General features: G+C 41.8%; 2 protein-coding genes across 2 annotated transcripts; both read right to left on the minus strand.

Annotated features, from left to right (window-relative positions):
- Nucleotides 1-387: 387 nt before the first annotated feature.
- On the minus strand, nt 388-8,437 carry stt3a (STT3 oligosaccharyltransferase complex catalytic subunit A). Its single transcript, XM_031755848.2, has 18 exons — nt 8,302-8,437; nt 7,456-7,576; nt 7,301-7,361; nt 7,089-7,210; nt 6,827-6,972; nt 5,828-5,918; nt 5,330-5,436; nt 5,080-5,244; nt 4,741-4,921; nt 4,503-4,658; nt 4,323-4,414; nt 3,765-3,920; nt 2,567-2,755; nt 2,321-2,437; nt 2,142-2,244; nt 1,747-1,935; nt 1,468-1,583; nt 388-750 (listed from the first exon to the last, which is right to left on the minus strand). Exons 2-18 carry the CDS (start codon nt 7,541-7,543, stop codon nt 712-714), a joined length of 2,118 nt encoding a protein of 705 aa, XP_031611708.1. The 5' UTR covers nt 7,544-7,576; nt 8,302-8,437; the 3' UTR covers nt 388-711.
- A 565-nt stretch (nt 8,438-9,002) lies between these two features.
- Nucleotides 9,003-19,373, minus strand: ei24 (EI24 autophagy associated transmembrane protein). Its single transcript, XM_031755850.2, has 11 exons — nt 19,210-19,373; nt 17,957-18,093; nt 16,037-16,182; nt 15,110-15,170; nt 14,895-14,961; nt 14,685-14,809; nt 12,552-12,671; nt 12,341-12,452; nt 12,142-12,253; nt 10,501-10,575; nt 9,003-10,416 (listed from the first exon to the last, which is right to left on the minus strand). The coding sequence occupies exons 2-11, from the start codon at nt 17,996-17,998 to the stop codon at nt 10,254-10,256; spliced, it is 1,023 nt and encodes a 340-aa protein (XP_031611710.1). The 5' UTR covers nt 17,999-18,093; nt 19,210-19,373; the 3' UTR covers nt 9,003-10,253.
- Nucleotides 19,374-19,836: the final 463 nt, after the last annotated feature.

Genomic DNA, 19,836 nt, shown 5'->3' on the forward strand with positions numbered 1-19,836 from the left:
ATGTAATAAATTGAATTGGCTTCCATCTGTAAAGTGAGCAAGAGTTAAAATATTAAGTAACCCTACTTTCAATAATAGGCTTAGCATTCTGGCACCTAATTGGCTGTTGTTAGAGTAGCTCGTGGATCATTTGTTCCCTGGCAGAAAGTGGGTGAGGAGACTAAAACAAAAGCAAATCTAATTATTTTCTTGCTTTCCATATCAACTATTACCTACGTGATTGGTCAGCAGTAAACTGTTTACATTTTTGCTCCTAGCCTGCTGTTCAAAGCATGAGAAACAAGAGGATTGGGCAGCCAACAACACTGATCCAACTGAATATCAACAGCTGACTACAGCCTGCACTGCATTTCAGTGAGGAGGAAGGGGGGAAAAAAAGACACTCAGTTGTATTCCGATTTAATCCCACTTTAATTGACCACATTGTAAAAATTCCAACCGCTCACAAATGACCACCTCTTGGCAAAATACACTTCCTAGATCAAACTGGACGTTTTGACATCATCTCCCTCTGATCCCAGATGAGATGTTTCATTATAAACAAAATTTAAAAAATGAAAATCTATAAAGAAAAAGGAGAAATGTGTGATGCCATTTTCTTCCCCAAAACAAAAGGTATATAAAAAAGGTACTCTTTTCCCGCTCGTCTGCTGACCACAGAGGAAGGCGTTCAGTGCGCTTAAAGGCCGTTTTCACTGCTCTCTGTGCACCTTATGTCCTTGAAAGACCCCGATTGTCCAGATCTTTCACCTGGAGAACAGGAGAACACTGTTAGTTTAGAAAGTTCTGTTCTAAAACTGATTTTAGATCTTTACACAGTTTAGCTATAAACTGTGGAAAAGTCACTTTATTAAAAAGACACAAAAAGCCCCACCCTCAAACAAACTACCTTTTAAATCACTCAAAGATTAAAGTCACAAGTATTTGTATTCATCAGTAAACTTAAGCTTTTACAGATTAGTCATATAACATTTAACTAAATTAAAAACAGTGTTTACTATTGTAAGATAAGAAGCATATGAGAAGGTTGAGGCAGTTGCAAGCAAATGCTCATTTGTGCTTGAATTTATGAAATTGCTTGCCGATCAGTTTCATGTCAATCATGCTTTTAAATTTGACTAGCTGTCAGAGCTGAAACTCCAAATTTAGGTAAAAGGACAATTAATAAAACTAAAATAAAGGGGGGGAAAAAAGGAAATGTCTTTAGTTTTAGTTTTTGCTTGGGGAAAATCTGTCAACACATCTCACCTAATGATGCAGATGGCAGTCAAAGTGTTATTTACATTGTAATATCCATTCTGCGCCTGAACAATTCCCCTTCATATTCTAATAATCAGAAAAACTAAAAGTGATAAAAACTGAAATGAGTAAACCTACGATGGAAATATTCTGGAACCAAACACTCAACATGAAAATACAGAACTATACCAACTGTGATCCCTATAGAGACAAAGTTAGCTTGTTTACCTTGTATATCCTAACCAGCCAGTGCTCTGTTGTGTAGGCCTCCTCCAGTACATCCAGTTCAAAGTCTTTGTTCCCAATCTCAGCATTCCTCACTCTGTCATAACCAGGTGGGCGCTCTGCAAAAGAGGAAATGGAATTAATCAGAAAAACCATCACTGGCTGTGTGTTTGTTTTGCTTTTTTAAATTTCTGAATCACGTTCCTCCAGTTGGGATTTTAGAGGCTCATATAAAGTGATAAATAGATCAGACTAGGGTTGGAAGGTACTAGAAATACTCACTGGCCTCTGTGTAGACCTGGCCAAAGCGGTAGTAACACATCTTGTACATGAGGCAGTTAAGCAGGACTGGCGAGCCCTCGCGGTCCACCCTGAACTCTCCGGTGGGAGTGTAGTAGTCGTGCTCCTTGATATGCTTGCCTGTGTCTGTACTTCCTCCAATACGGACCATCCACAGAAACTTGTTGATGTCTGTCATGCAAACACATACACCAATTAGAAAGGTGCTTATAACTCTCAAAACAGTAATGTCTTACTTCATGTGCTGAATGTTTAATGAGTTGACAAAAAAAAAAAAAAAAAAAATGGAACCCCTAAAATTCAATTATACCCATTTAGAAGCTTAAAAACACAACATCTTAAGTGCTGCACTAGTTATAGATTATTAGGCGGCGTACCATCTGAAGAGTAGCCCGTCAGCCCTCCAAAGATGACCAGAACATAACTGACGTCAAGCTCTCTCATAATCTCATAGGCCCTTTCCTCTGTGGATGCCATGGCCTGCAAAAGAAACAGCAGCATGGTCAGCACAGCAGGATTTTATAGACAATGTCACCTTAAAGGTCACCCAGCTTACCTGTCCAACTCTGGAGATGTGAGTATTGTTCCATGTGTTGTTGTCCACTAGAATGGTTCGATTAGCCATGGCAGTTATCTGATATCCGTAATCCCACCATGACATGACTTTGGCATCCTGAGGAAAAATAACACTCAGATACGTAAATGGAAAACCTGATCAAATGGCTGTGACTGTTGATCACTCATGACGACGATCTATAGTTTAATGATCCACATTTTCTTCCTCACGTGGAGATTAACTGACCTCAGGAGTGTTGTGGCGGAGCCAGTAGTAGGCCTCTCTGAAGTCATCAAAGATGATGCGGCTGCCGTCGCCTCCACGGGCTGACAGGACAATCGATGGAGAGGAGTAGGCTTCGCTGGTCACCCAGGTAGAGTGGAACGTGTACGTGATGAGGAAGAAAGCCATTACCAGAATCATCCCACTGGCAACCTGGTAGGTTTACACAGAGCATGTCAACACGCTTTTATATTCATTATTACTACACTTTATTTGGGATAAGGTAGTTTAAAACCAGGAAAGGGGCCACTTAACGGGTAATGGAAATAAAGAATGGGAGGAGATTTCTCCGATCTTTGAGTTTTGTCTCAAAGGTGAAAACAGCCAAATACTCAAGTGAGAAAGTGTAGAGAGAACCTATGAAGTGGATCTGCTAAACTCTATTCCTCTAGTGAGTAATGTTGTTACACTTATAATTTTTGTGGGCGTGTCTACATTGCTCTGCAGGCACAAGTGAAACGGAGCGCTCATGTTGACTTGGAGCAAACAAATTTTGAACAACATTTACTGACGTTAAGACACACGAAGACTGCTAGGATACTAACATTAGCACAAACGAGATACAATTACAGCAAATTCCATCTTTGTGTTGTCAACACACTGAGGTCACACTGCATGTTACATCAAACAGATCTATCATTGCTGTTGAGATCTGTGTAAATGCAATACATAGTTACATTTCTTGGCTGGTGCAGGTCAGTCTGCGGTGTAGCTTTACACCCATCGCTACACTGCAAAATCATCTAAATCATGAGGAAGAATCTCAACTAAACAACAATTTTTAATTGGTCAAGGTTGTGAACCTTCAACAATGCAGTGTACCTATCCCACAATTGTTTGTAAACCTAACAGTAGTTATACAACAATTCACTTTTAGGTGTAGTATCTGTTTCAAATTGCATGAAATATCAAATACAAGAACTGTAGAGAAGAAGAGATGAAAAGGTTTGCTTTCTCTTGGACAAGATTTTAAACTAGACATGAAATCAAGACTATAAAACACTGAGCTGAGAGCTTGACAATGATGGATTATTTTAAACCTTTTTTTACAGGTTTAACCTGTCCGAATGCACAGACTTTCATGTCACAACACGAGCATGGCATAACAAAAGTCAGACTGTCACCACCTTCCACAGCAAGCTTATCCTGTCACCCAACTCACCTCATTTTTGATTGGGTAGGTGGAATCCTGCTGCTTCTTGCTCTTTTTGTCTGGCCGGCTGACGTCCAAATTCTTCATGTAAGTGGTCAGAACCTGGGACACGCCGATGCCTGACAGGATGCACATGACTGGAGCGAGTACCAGCATCAGACGCACCTGAGGAGGAAACAAACAATGCAGTTAAAAAAGAAAAACTCAAAAACAACCAACATATGACACAGACAGGGTACATACAACATCCTAGAAACCATTTCCTGTTTGCTTCGGTTACATTTAATGGTGTAAAAGTGATGCCATCAGGTAACTTTTAAAATCCCAGAACTATCTCAGATGGCATGTGTCTCTCTCACACACACACACACACACACACACACACACACACACACACACACACACACACACACACACACACACACACACACACACACACACACACACACACACACACACACACACACACACACACACACACACACACACACACACACACACACACACACACACACACACACACACACACACACACACACACACAAAAGGGCATTTAAGCAGCAGTACCATGACAGCTGAGAAGTACATGCTGGTGACTCCGTACATGATGATGAAGATCCTGGCATCCGACAGGTTGTTAAAACAGTAGTACAGACCGACTGTAAGAAGAGAAAGGTAATCTGGAATGAAATTTGGAGTGCTTACAGAACATTAAGCCAGTGCTACTCTGTGCTTTTGCTGACTTGCCTGGGAACATGAAGACTAGGAGCTGCAGATCAAAGTAGTATGAAGACCAGGTGGTGGGCTGGTGCTCGGACACAGAGGCGATGATGGGGATATTGTTCTTGGCATAGGAGGGGTCCAGCAAGGAGTAGAAACGCCCGGTCCACGGAGAGATTTTACCTGACAAACATACTTATCATGTCACGTTAAAAGCTTTTACAAAGGTTTTCCCATTCATTACTATTATTGTTAATCCTCTTACCTGTCAGCATGAGAACAGCACCTACAGACAACAGGATAAAGCCCACCAGAGAGATGACGCTCTTGAACAGCACCTCAAATTGCTGAGCATTGAGTTTGCTGCGCAGGTAGTCCACAAAGGCGTGGATCTGGCAGAGGCCAAACACGCCAAAGGCTGCCATGTGCTCCGATGACTGCACCGGCTGGTAAATGAAAAAAGGGAGACAAGGAACTGAACAGTGTGACACAAAGCACAGTGAAACTTCTCATCATGAGAATATCACTACTTTTTAAATCTTTAACAAAAAACCGTCCTGGAAGGAGGGTGCGTCAGGTGATGAAATGAGATGGTTCTTTTTACCTGGAAACCAACAAAAGAGATTTGCATGGAGAGGATGGTGCCCAGGCAGTAGACTGTGCAGTAAGCCACATATATGCGGTGTGAGAATCGGCCTGTGAGCATCAGAACCAGGACGTGGAGGGGAATAAGGTTGATGAGGAACACGTAGCCACCCCAGGAGGAAACCTAAATGCACACAGAGACCATTTCATGACCACAGTCACCTCTTAATGCACTCAGTACAACATGCAGATCAGCTGCATCTCCTCACCATGTAGAAGTAAGCCAGCGCACACATGGATGACCAATACACTGAGCCCGTTTTCACAGCCTTGATCCACATGTAGTAGGTCAACAGCATGCAGAAGATGGCAATACCTGAGCAGGGACAATCATTTTCTTATTATACCATTTTGGGAAGGGATAGCTCAGTAGGTAGAGTGGTGGCCCCATGATCGGAAGGTCGGGGGTTCGATTCCCCTGAACAGCTACCCTGAGGTACCCCTGAGCAAGGTACCGTCCTTACTGCTCCCCGGGCGCCCAAAGGCTGACCACTGCTTCACTGAGTGAATGGGTTAAATGCAGAGAGGAATTTCCCCACGGGGATCAATAAAGTACACTTTCTTTCTTTCTTTCTTGCACTTTTGGTGTATATCCTCTAATGCTACAGCTTTACTTTCATTATTGACTGAATATATAACATAGTTTACCAGGGAAAAAGCCTTTTCTGACTGATGAATAAAATGGGCAGCCACTGAGTTTCAGTTACCTTCATTATCGTAGGAGCCAGCAACAGAACGAGAGATGTAACCAGGCACCACTGCAATCATGGCAGCTGCCAGGAGCCCAGCACCTGCATCCTGAAGAGACAAAAAACACACCTAGTTAAAACTAGTGCAGGTTAACACCACGGTCCTGCAATAAAGAGTCTTTACCATGTTCAGTTTTGTTCTAACAGTCTCAATGCAAATACCCCACAGACACTTGGTGAATACCGTTTAAAGTCCTGGATTCCTAGTGTGAAGTCTGTTTTTGATGTCTAATTGTGTTGATTTGTGCCCTTGTGTTCAGAGAGCAGGTAATAGTCTGGAATGTTCAGCTAACGAGTGGCCCACCTGTTTTCCTCCTTCAAGCTTTACTCGAGGAAGCATAAAGAAACCAAACTGAGCATGTCCTCTGTAAAAACACACCTTATATCTACCATATGTGGGACAGAGACCAAAAAACCGTACTGGTCCCTACTAAGCCAGATATAAACTGTACAACACTGAACTGTCCCAAATAAAACATGTCCTGGATTGTGTCCCTAACACTTTGGTTACATTCAAACTCGGCAGTTCCATCAGGCAGTCTTGGGACTAAAGATAGAGATTTGGGATTATCGTCTAACTATGTAACTGATGAATACGGACCAGTCATAAGCAATGTAACATGAACTAATACACTGATCAATGCAGCTGTTATTGTGCCTGTACTGAGAGGGGCAGAGCATGGAAACAAATAATGAAGAACTGGAGCCTGCATATATCAAATCAAGTTATTATTGCAACTTTCACAAAGTCTAAACTTAAAAGTTTGCTGAAGTCTCCTGGTGGGTAAGTTAATTTATAATGACTAGATGTTCTTTTTTGTCCATTGTATTCATATCAAACAAAGTAGACTACTTAACTATAACTATAATCCATTACCAAACCCAATGAAAATGTTTTCCTGTTACATGATTCTTAATGAACAATGTGTCTGTGTCATAGGGCGATTTCCTTTTTACCTTCAGCTCCTTGGTTAAGTGGTACGTGACTATGGCGGTGAATGAGGAGAACAGGGGAGCCAAGAAGACGCAGACATTACGGATGTCAATTGTGATGTGGAAAAAATGTAGGACATGGTACAGGACAGCAGACGTGATCATCAGTCCTGGAGAAAGAAAACAGAAGGACACCATCATAATTTGACGTCAGCCTTCAAAAACTCACATAACACACGAACTGCTCCACATGACAGGAGAATCTTACAACAATTTATGGTCTTACCCGGATAAATGGTGCCACCAATGATCCTCCCCAGAGGATACCAAGCCCTGTCATCAAACCAGTTGTGAAACTTATAAAATCCTTCTTCTGCCAAGAAGCGGGTGGTACGGTAGTTAAAGTACCTGGTTGTGACATTAAGGTGAAGGTGAGACGGGACTCTTCAGGAGGAAAAAACTATTAATGTAATGAATGATGATGCAGGCAGTACTTACGGGTCAAACTCATGGATGACACTTTCAAACCTCAACACAGAGAAAAGCCTGGTGGAGAATGCTGAGGAGGGGAAAGAAAAATCACATGGATCATTGTGATGTGTGTGTTGTATAGTGTTGTCCATGCTGTCATATGCAGGGAGCAGAGGACTCACAGAGGACAGCGGCCATAGACAGGATCAGTAGCTTCAGCAGCGTGTCCTGTTTCTCATAGGACAAACGCAGGAAGCCCAGCTTGGTCATCTTGGCGAGGTTAGGGAAAGCTACCCGTACTACCTAATGGGAGAAAGACAATGGCTCTAAGCACTATAGAAAACACTACAGATGCACTTTTAGTCAGTACTGACATTTGTTTATGTATTTATTAAAAATCCTGCGGAATATGTTTCCAAGTCAGGTTCCAAGAAACAGAACCAGCAATCCAGATGTCAGGAGTTAACTTCCACGTCCAGCCCAACCACATAAGGCCACGCACTAACGTGTGGCGTCACAAAGCAGGAAGTAGCCACTCTGGAAACCCTTTGCATGGATTTGTGCCCGTCTATTTCACATGTGCATTAAAAAGGTTTTACGAAAAGTGTAAAGTCGAACCTCTAAGCTCCAACGAGCCCTCATGCTTTCAAGACAGCACCACTATCAGAACGAGCCTCAAGTGCTGACAGCTAACCGACATCACAGAAAGAGCAAATGAACGGCAGCTAGTACTGTTAAACCAGATATTAACAACTGCACATGTAAAGTGCATTCACGCATAGTTGTAGTTTATGCAGCGTGTTATTGCTAGTCAGCGTCAGGCCGGCTTGCATCCACTTCAAAGTGTGTTAGTTGCTAGGCTAACCTGCTAGCCGCTTTTTAATGAAAACCACAGTCACGCACCAACTCTCTGGCTTATTTTTTTAAAAAGAAGTATCTGCGTCTCCTTCACATATAGCAACAAAAAACAAAAACTGGTAGTCCTGGAAAGGCTAACGCTTTTTAATGTGTAATCTTCAGACACTTACCCGCTCCGCTCCTGCTACTCACTTTTCACACACAACCCTCACCGAGAGCTAATCCCGCCCCGACTAGAACATATTGCGTGCTTATTGGTTATGTGTCATTCAACGTTTTACTTTCTCGTATCTTATTGGTTCTTTGGATGTCAATCAGATTTTGTTCCTTACCCTGCTGCTGTAGTGTAGTGACGTGTCCTTACCGAGAAAAGAACACAGCCCCCTGTTGGTGGAAAATAATTTCACCTCATTTCGTTGGTGTAGATTCATTCTCATTATTTTTCACGTTGTTTCCTCTTACAAATCAACTTGTTACTTTTATGTAAAGTTTTTCTTTCTAGTAAAATAAAACTACCATAAAAAATTAGAAATGTATTTTCTCTGTACATGAACAATCTTCCAAATGTAACAGAGGATCAAATAATGAATCCTCCCACTGTATCTTTTGCTGATCAGTTAATTACAGATCTTTTTAGCTCAATCAAGTACAAAAGTCCATCTGGATCTGTGTTAAGCCAGTTCTCAAAACATCTCTGATACCTTTCTGTTAGATGCCTGAAACATTTTTTTTAATCAATCGTGAACAATTTGGAATACAACCCAAAGACCCCATCTGCTTTTCAGTAATATAAATCATTTATCCATCCTTATCTTTGCAATGCTGAGTTTGAAATGTCGTAGAGAAACAAAAAACACAGAAACACAAGAGCTCAAATATTGAATACTGACCAATTTTATTCAAATTAGAAGTATTACTTTTACAAAACCTCACTCACAAATTTCAGTCTGCACAAACACTATGCTCTTCTTACAATAATTGCACACTGTTTAAAATCATGGCCCCTCTCCAAATCCACTAGCTCTGATGAGACAAAGGTTTGGGTGGGGTTACTGTGTGGCGCTGGGCTTCTGACTGAACATTCAGGAGGTATTAACATTATGTACAGCACAAATAACCAAACAGCCAATGATCTTTGGGGATCAGTTATATTTGCATCAAGCTCTCTTTAAGGTGGAAGGGGCACTAGAGCAAGCGAGTCGAGGCTGATCACCTGTCTGTTGTAAAGCTACGAGCTACATGACTCCTTTGTGATAGAGATTAGCGTTGAAGTGGTCAAAGTAAAGTTAAAGATGTAGCAGTTTGGCAGTGTCGTCTCATCTATCAATACACTAAAAGCTCTAATGAAGCTTGCCCTTTGCCGGTGTAGCCGTGTGCACTGTGACGTTAGACAGCAGAATCCAGACTTTTTATTTTGGGGATGGGACGCAGAGGAACAGTTTTGTCAACGCACACAAGTGACTTTGTGGTTGATTTCCGTTACAAAAAGGTCACTCTGCCTTTTAATAGCAGCTCCTGAAATGATGCTTGTATTCTACTGAAAACAAAGCTGTGGGGATTTGAAACTAAAAAGCCTCCCTTTATAACTGTACAAGGTTGCAGACGGGACTGTGAGGAGAGCAGAATTTAATAGAGAAACACGTCCGTGTGCAAGAAAGTGTTGGATCTGTGAGGGAGGGATGTGACTTTTAAGAAAACACACATGTGCTTTGCTTCTGAACACAAACAAGCCCCTTCAAAGAGAAAAATATCCTTCTTTAGTCACATTTGCTTAAAGAAATTAAAACTTTGTGATGTCTTGTGCTGTAATTTATTAAAAGGAGAGTCACTCAAATGGCACATTGTACAAAGAAAGAAAGAAAAGTCAAAGTAAAAAGAAGTCTGGATCTTAGTATTTGAAGTGTTTTGAGTGTGAGGCACAGGTCAGTCGATTTTTGTGTCACACAGAAAAGGTGGATAAAAATGAGTAACTGAGGCGGCACAAATTACACAAAAACATGTAAACCCTTTGTCCTGAACCACATGAACCAGCTGAACTCATCTTCATTAAGGGCGATCCATCTAGAAAAAGAAAAAAATCACTTTTCAGTGAAACCACTTGTTGGTGACTATCCTATCTCCTTCACTGGGTGGGCAGCAGCCTCTGGCGGGTCGGGGAGGTGTGAGGCGTTGACAGCCTCTCCGTGGAGGCAGATGACGTCAGTGATGACTGCAGGTGGACAGTCTTGTGGAAAAGCTTGTTGCTGATCAGCACGACCAGGGAGAAGAGACGCAGTTGGAAGTGGCTGGAAGAGTGAAATCAACATCAGTCACTTGTGAAAGAGATCCTTTTATTTATTGTTCTTACAGTGTGTTTGTTGGACACTCACTACAGCTTTGTTGGTGTCTTTGCCTCATTAGCACTGATGATGAACAGAGGGAAAAGGATGGAGAACAAGCAACCGCTGCATAGAAAACAAAGATAACATTTAAAAACCATTAAAAACAGAGCAGAAGGTCCAAATTCCAGATTCCTCTCTATTAAAAAGTTCTGACATGTTTTGTGACTTTTCATTATATGTATTTATAACTAATTACTCCATTGTAATATATTGTAATTATAAATAGTGGAGTTCCCCCCCTTCTCAAAGTGAAGGGGATGAGCAGACTGTTTCCTGAGGAAGTTCAGGAAGCTTTAATGAGTGCAGCAGGATGTTGGAGATCTTCTACCAGTCTGTGGTAGCGAGTGCCATCTGTTTTGCTGTTATATGCTGGGAAGAAGAGTCAGCAATAGACCCAGAGATGCTGGAACCATCACTGGCCAGAATCTGGAGGCGTCTGAGTCAGTGAGGTTTAGGAGGTCACTGAACAAACTGCTCTCCATCATGGACAGCCCATCTCTACTCCGCACTTCTGAGGCAGCACAGCTCTGTCTCCCTCAGAGTGATTCAACAGCGCTGCCATAAAGAACACTTCAGGAAATCATTCCTACCATGATCTATAAAACTGTACAGTAACTCTCCTTGTTACAGGTGAACACACCTGCCAGGCATCAGTGTGGACTCTGACGCCTGGCAGGACACAGATGTTTGCTATCTGTGATTGCCATACTCCGATGGAGATGAGACAGCATAAAGGGTAGAGGTAGAAAACCTGTCCCGATGGTGCTCAAGAAATAACCCAAAGCTGAACGTCCTTAAAACATAAGAACTCATAATGAACTTCAGGAGACACAGACAGGTCCACTCCCCTCCCCTCTCATTATAAACAGAGAACAGGTGGAATCTGTCTCCATCTTCAGTTTTCTGGGCACACCACATCTCCGCTGATCCGATCTGGATCCACAACACAAACGCGCTAGTAAAGAAGGCCCAACAGCAGCTGCACTTCCTCCTGTCCTGAGGAAGAATAACCTGGACCAGAAGCTGCTGCTGGCCTTCTACTGCTCCCCAGTGGAGAGCGTCCTCTCCTACTGCCTGGGTGTTTGGTACACAGGGGACAATAATGAGAACAGGACGGCTGTCCTGAGGGTAATTAACAGTGCCCTAAAAATCATTGGCTGCCCTCAGCCACCCCTGGAGGCCATCGCCAGATCCTCCCGTCTCAGGAAAACCAGGGCCATCACACGTGACCCCTTGCACGCCACCCACCACCTGTTTGACTCACTGCCCTCTGGTCGGCACCTCAGGTCAATCAGGTCCCACATCTCCACACTCACAAACAGCTTCTTCCCCTGGGCCAACAAACACTATCACCCCCACCCACCTCACCAATCTGAGCCATGGTCTCAGGCCAATCACATATGGACTCCCTACACAGACCAAGTCCTTTGCACTACTTCTGAGCACTTTGTTCTCCAATATGTGCATTTTATTTGTTTTATATACATTTCTCTAGTTTGTGTGTATGTATAAGGTGTAAAAAAAATAAAACATGACTTGAAAATGGACCTCACAAACAAAATACTTGTAAAAATGTTAAAAAAAAAATCATGCAGGTTATTTTTGTCCTGAATAATTAACAGTGTTAACCTGATGATGTATGATGAGGGCATGGCGGTCAGCAGAGCCATGGGTAAGCCAAAGCCAAAGTAATATGGCCAGTTCCTCTCAATGTTGGACAGCCGCTGGTGCATCTCGATGCCTTAGACAGACACAAAGAAACACATCGTTTAGAGGTTCACATTGAATTCAGAGTCTGTGTCTGTATAGAAGCTGACAGAGGACTCACCATGGTTGAACCAGCGATACTCAAAGCAGTACAGGGAGTAGAGCAGAGACATGTGGAGGAGGCTAACCATCTGTCCAATGGCATCGATGGGGAAGAGACTAACAATCATACCCTGGAGGACCAGGAAAGTAAACATGACGACACTAGTTGGAATAAAGCGAGAAACACAGGCAGCTATGCAGATTTATTTTAAAGAAAGGATAAAATGTACCTGAATGAGGAAGAGCGCCTGGAGGAGGAGGTTAAAAAGCATGTCTGCAATGATCTTACTGACGCTGGGGAATGGCTGAGCTTTACAGCCAGACACTTCAAATGCAAGGTCAGCTATGTCCTGTAACACAGAGCAATGTAATGATATCAGTGTCACTGCAGCCAAACTGGAGGTTTCATTTGGAATATAACTGCTTTTAACTCTGTAACGGACAACCAACCCTGCTGGGAAAATGTTTTCCAGTTCTTATTTTTGAATATCATCCTCTCAAAAGATCACAATCTCTTTTGTCATTTTTTCCCCGTTTGACAACACAACAAATGTTTGTCACAAGTTCATCGACAGGTCTGAGGTTTTGTATAGCAGAATGTGATTTGGCATTATCGTGCTGAAATCAGCCAGGTCTTGTTTGACAAAGATGTCCTTTTTAAAGATCTAAATAGATTACTCATTTCATATTGATTTTAAGCCTTGTATATTGTGCACAAAGACTTGAATTAATAGAGGGTATATTTGAATAATATTATGTGCCGTATTATTTTACATCCCATAGTGCTTCTGCTTTCTCCTGCCTCCTCATGCATCACCCTTTCTGCAGCTCTGTGATTGAGCACAGTTGGTTTCCACTTGCTCATCAGAGTCAGGAGTATGAGACTGATGAGAGTCGCAGGCAGTACCAGTGGGCCATTCCTCTGACAGTGTGTGGCACTGTGCTTGTTCCATCAGCAAGAAGAAGTGAGTTTGATTACCCCTTTCTTGTGGAAGCAGGGTGATTAACCTGTTTTAACCATTAAAAAAAACAACAACTTTACAATATTTGAGGTTTTCTGTTGTTGGTGTGGTAGTCACAAATGGATTCATATTCAGTTAGATCCAAGACATGATGCACACATGCCACTAGGTTCTGCTGAATCGGTGAGATTCAGTGAGACTGCTTTCCTTTCCCTGGCTCATCTGCTCCTACGTGTGGAAATCACACCTGATGATGAGCTGGTAGTCTCCTCTGGTGGTCAGCAGTGTGGTATGTTGATACTTCTGGTGTTGGGTTTTTTTAAGTTATTTTTTAAGCTGTGGGACCCTAGCATAAACCAATCACGAGCTGGTTCTTTTTGGAGGGGATGACCTCCAATATATTTCTCTACGATCAGCAAACTGCTAAAATGTCTGCTTCAAAGCGATGTTCACACTTGCTGATGAACAATTAATTAGCTCCTCGCGACTACTTACATTTTCAATTCCTGTGAAAGCAGTAAGGGTGGACTTGGTTTTTCACACACTGCTTCTACATTTTAGCTTAACTGATGTTTTTAAAAAAAAGTCATCTGAGGTTTAATTTCAGCTTGTACGCTCTGATAGCTGAAGATATGTGAAGGTTTGGAAGGGAAAATGAGTGTACTTTCTTTTTCACATGACTTTCTTTACTGTGAGAAACATTCTGTAACCGTATGGTTGAGTTATTCAAAATCATGACCCCATTCTAACTTACCAGGATGCTCTTTTAAACCGTTACTTACCTCTCACTAAAGAACATAGTTATGAGGTGCACACAGCATTACATAACTTCAGGTTTTTTTATTACAACAATTTTCAGTTTGTAATAGTTGCTTTAAAATAATCATATTTAGCTTTTATTTCCATTTTACACAATATCCCAATTTTTATAAAAAATTGTTGTACAGGAAGGACAAACAAAAGTTTAACCTTAGACTGTTTCTGTATAATTAAACGTCACATATGGCCTCATCCATGTATAGAAGCAATATGTGTGTCTACAGCTTCTTTATGAATAAAGCCCTGCAATGCCATCTAACAGCTTTATTAAACACCCCTTAAACTTCTCTGTATCCTCTGTCTTTCTTCTTTCTGTCTACATTTTGTGGCTCTTTTTGATGAAAGACCAGTCTGAACCATTACACAGGAAGAGTCAGCAGCCCTTGAGGCAGCGCTGGCTTTATAAATCTCAGCAGCCAACACGGATTCAGTATAGTCTACTGCGCTGTGAGCTAAAGTGGAATGCTACTACAGAAAATCGTACACCAGAAGTAATAACAGTCTCTGATGCCTGAAGGGCATAAAAAACGTTACCATCTTGTGTGCATGGCGTGGAACTCTGATATTAAAACAGGCCCTGACCTGGAACCAGATGGCATTGACAATCTTGCTGAGGACAAACAAGGGGAGGACCCAGAGAGCGCTGAAGACGGACGTCAGGATGAACTCTAACCAGGACCACACACTGCCATGGAGGGAGGGGTCACCTGGAGTAAAAACAGCTTTGTTAATTATCTGGTTCCCGTAACGTACCAGAAAACTTGATCCAGATTGAGCAGCAGCCATTCATACCAATGATTTTTGCCGTGAGAGCCTGCAGGAGTGGAATAAACACCCGGTAAAAGAGAAACAGACTGAGCTGGAAAGAGAAAGAGAAATATCGCTGTTATTCTTTAACTTGTGCTTCCCTGCATAGCGTGGTTGTTTAACTTTGGTATTCAGCTTTGACACTTTAGTGGATAATGATGTTTCACATTTGAGTCAGTAACAGTCAGGTTTAAGCTTACCCAGAACACTCCTCCATTCCAGGCACAGCATTGAAAAATCCTGCTGGCTACTTTGGGTTCACTAGAAGAGAAAATGAACGACACCGATGTTTCACTTTCACATGACTTGATTTCATTACTTCTAAACAAACCCCTGAGAACTGTCAGCGTATTGCAGTTTGCAGGGTAGATATGATGATGGCCCCAATTAGATAACATATTGTAATTCACACATTATTATATTTACGAGTATTAGAGACACAAAAACACAGAAGCATTTACAAACAGCTCTTTTTCATAAGCTCAGCAATTACTTCCCATAAAAGACTTGCTCTTCAATTGCATTTACAGAATAATCTAGCCAGCTCTTTCTCTTAAAGACATCCGATTAGTGACGAAATGGTGCAAAATTAGATCTATTAAAAAGCGATATTTCACAAGGATTTTAATATTTTCTATATGAGATGTGAGAACATAGACATCTGACTAGGGCTGGGACGACACGTCGACGTAATCGATTACGTCGACACATAAAATACGTCGACGTACAAAAATGTACTTTGATGCGTCGTCACTTTCAAAACAGACATGGCGGCAGCGAGTAGCGGCAACATGAGTGAGGCAGCCGCAGTCGACTTAAATCACTCCACCCGAACACGCAGATCTACAGTATGGGGATAGTTTAACAGAAAAGGAAGTGATTCAGTCGTTTGTCGGCTTTGTAAGGTGGAAATGGCCTATCATAAAAGCATGACGGCTATGCACCAGCACCTCAAACGACGGCATCCAGAAGCAGCTTCTGCTTTGGATTGAAAAATTAATCATTTGATTCATCGATGCATCGAAAAATTAATCGCTAGATTCATCGATTAGGAAAATAATCGTTTTGCCCAGCCCTACATCTGACTGTGGATGAGTGAAGAAAACAAAATGTGTTCTGGTGCTTACTTGTCCGGTTTGCGCTCCTCACTCTGTGCCCGTCTCTGTGCCAGGGCCCCACTGGCCCTTCTCCTCCGCTGCTCTTCCCTTTTCTGCTGGATACGAGCATCCAGCTTGGAGATTGTTCCAATCCCCAATATGGAGTCCTTGATCCCCTGTAGAGCATAAATACAAAAAGAGACAGTTGGAGCATTTCTACTAGTCTGAAATCTACTCTGTAATGAATGATCCCTGTGAGGCAAGTAAAGAACATGTGACCTTATTTCAAAGACAAACATTATCTCTGGAGGCTCTTGAAGTAACCCAGTCACGTTCAGGCTTTACAGGTAATGCTTCAAATAGCTTAATAACACCGTCACTGGAGCCCAGCTGTAGTCACAGTAGCGCAAACTGCGCTTTACATTGTCATGCTTTGAATTTGCATAAACTAAATAGACAAAAGCATTGGGCAACACATCTTAATCTTTGAAGTCACACATTGTCAGTCTCATGGCCATGCAGTCTGGTTTTACCAACATTTCTAAAAGAATGAGTCATTCTAAAGACCTTACTGAATAATGCCTAAACATTGCCAACGATCTGCTGAATCAGTAATTGCAGAGCAACATCAGCCTCTGGCATTAACTTCAGCTCAAACTGTGTGATGCAAGCTTCATTGCATGCATTTCCATGGGTGAGCTGATGATGTCCTGATTTGACCAATGCCTGGGGTTTTAGGTTTTGTAAAGCCAGCTAATCCAAAGAAAACCTGGTTATGATGAACTTGCTTCACAGTAAAGCCACTTAGAGAAACGTATGCAAACATTATTGTGTCTTTGGAGGTTTTGTCTGTTTGAGTTTGCTCTTCTTCTTACACTTCAGTCACAGATTCAATTTCTGATGAATATTTCTATGCACTTAGTGAGTGCTGAAACAGGAAACAATCTCGTTGTTGCACAGATGCATGGCCATGCAGTTTATGCTGCATGGCGGCACCTCTCTCTGCTCGTTAACACAATAAATGGTAAATGGCGAATGGTAAATGGCCTGTATTTGTATAGCGCTTTACTTAGTCCTTATGGACCCCAAAGCGCTTTACACTACATTCAGTCATCCACCCACTCACACACTGGTGATGGCAAGCTACACTGTAGCCACAGCTGCCCTGGGGCGCACTGACAGAGGCGAGGCTGCTGGACACTGGGGCCACCGGGCCCTCTGACCACCACCAGTAGGCAACGGGTGAAGTGTGTTGCCCAAGGACACAACGACGAGACTGTCGGAGCCGGGGCTTGAACCGGCAACCTTCCGATTACAAGACGAACTGCCAACTCTTGAGCCACGATCGCCCCACAATAAGGCAAATGTCCCTACTGTGGATCCACATTGTGAATTAGCGTGACATTTGTTCAGTGCTCTCGTGGGATGAGTAGAGATGCTGTTTGTGTTGGCTCTGCACTGGACTGTTACTGAAGCATTAATGTTGTTAAACAGTGTAACTTAAGAAGCAAAAAGCTCTTTAAACTTGGAGCAAAATTTCCAAACTTGTGAGATAGTTTTTATTGAATATGACTTGTGCAAGCAGTTTTTCTGTCCCAGTGACCACTGAAATGATCTCTCTACTTTTATTTAGAAAGAGACTTCAAAATGAGAGTCTGGGCTTATTCCAAGATGTCTGCCAAGTTTCAAAACTGGCTACTAGCAGAACTTTAACATCCAATACTCTGACACTAAATGTATAGAACATACTATTTACACTAAGCTAAATTGCTAAATGATGTGTATGTCACTGAAATCAGTCAGAATTACGATCTTCAGCTCGCTCTCTCTACTGTTTCAACCAGCAAGGCTGAATGGGTGCATTGTTTTGAATGTTTCTGTTTCAGTTTGCATACACTACATACTTGCACGTTATGTCATAAATTATTTATGGCTGCAGTGTTTGCTAACCGTCGCAACATCGCGGAGGAAAGCCCTGACGCTGTCTGTCATCTCTGCACCAGCTGCAGATCCATCAACTGCAGAAGGAGGGGGGGCTGGTGACCTGGTGGTCCGCTCTCATGGCAGGGAGGGGCTCACCCAGTAACCTGCAACAAACCAAAACCCAAGGAAACAGAGTGAGCGCCGGAGCTACTGAATGGAAAACTTTAAACCATTGAAATGCAGATGCTAACAGCTCTTGCTACTTGCTTTGCTAAGACACACAACTGCTTGAAAAACTATTTTCTTGTGATTTTTGTTAACTGAACTGTCACATAATATTTAATGTTTTTACCTCTTCAATTAATCAGCTATCTGTATAACAAGCTTATCATTTGGCTTTTACAAACAGTTGCCTTTCTAAATCTGGTAGTTTTCCATGCACATGCATAAAAATAAACCTCCATTAGTCAGTGTTTCACATACACCAGAAAAAGCCTTCTAATACTAAGATAGTTCAACAATACAATGTTTGGCAAATTCTCTCAGCGTTTTGCTATTTGGTCGCCATTTTTACTTTACTGTTTCACAAGCTGATGATGATGTAACTCTTTATTTTAAAAACCATCCCATTATCAGCCACATTTGACAAAAAATATATATCAGAGTCTTTCTAAAATACTTCTAAATCGTATCTTTACTTTGTCCTTGTCCGCACACTAAACACGTGCTTTTACAGAATACCTAACGAGTTTAATACAGATCACAACTTAATAACTTCTGCACAAAATCTATCAGCATCTAATGCCTTGCTAAGAGCAGCAAAGCTTATATGCGTTTCATAAACGCTGCTATCGTCTTATTTGTTGCATGGTGACATTACACACCAGCGATGTCCTCTCCATTGTCTTAAGATGCAAACGTTTGTCCACCCTATTGTCTCTGTGCGATACTGTTTTATTCACGCTAGCAAGCTGACTCAGTGGGTTAGCACAAAAAGATGATAACACACACTCAGGGCTAACTGGCTCAATGTGGTCTGCTTAAAAATCCTCTAAAACTGGCATAATCTCATATACAGAGTTCAGCATGTTGCCTATGGCCCTGTAATCTATGACTTTCGCTGGTTTCTTTAGTGTTCAACTAGCTTGTCTGTTTGTGATGCTAGCTAAATGTTATCGCTCAACAACTAATTTAACTGTAGACTTTTTCTTCCTGATAACGTCCACACAAGTGATTAACAGACAGATAGAGCACACATTTAACAAAGGTCTGGTGCTTACCTCATGCGACAGTCACGGTGTTACAATAAGTTGGGAAATTCTTTCTTTCTCTTCCTTAATGTAAACACAACAAACAGCATACAGCCACTGGCAGCAGCTAGGGCCGTGGAAAACAAATTGCGCAAACTCCAACCTCGAAGGAGCATGGGAAGCGTAGTCCTCAATACTGGAAGGCGAAAGGAGAAAGTGGAGTAAAAGCTCATTAAAATGCTAAGGGGTGTGTCCACATTATGACGCATTTTATTGTGTGTCGAGCATTAATTACGTATTTATAATAAGTTATTAAGACGACAGTGATATTTTATTTTCATCTCTGATGTTTGTATGATTGTGAGAGAAGCTAGATAAAAAGGTTTTTTTCACCTGGTTAGCTTTGGGCAACAAAACTACTTGACTGAGTTCAGGTAAAGACATTGAACAGCTAGCATCATTTCAAAAACATTAACCAGAAATAACAGAGCCTGTCTAAAGGCACTCTTTGAATTGTCTTATAATGGTATAAGGTTGCAGAATGAAGTTTTAAAAAGGCTTTGCTGTGTTGCTATCGGCTCAAGATGGAATAACATGAAAATAAATTTAGAACATATCCACATACAACTGCAGCAGGTAGTGAATAAAGCAATGATT

Source organism: Oreochromis aureus, linkage group 10 (genome assembly GCF_013358895.1).
Source record: "Oreochromis aureus strain Israel breed Guangdong linkage group 10, ZZ_aureus, whole genome shotgun sequence".
Lineage (NCBI taxonomy): Eukaryota > Metazoa > Chordata > Actinopteri > Cichliformes > Cichlidae > Oreochromis > Oreochromis aureus.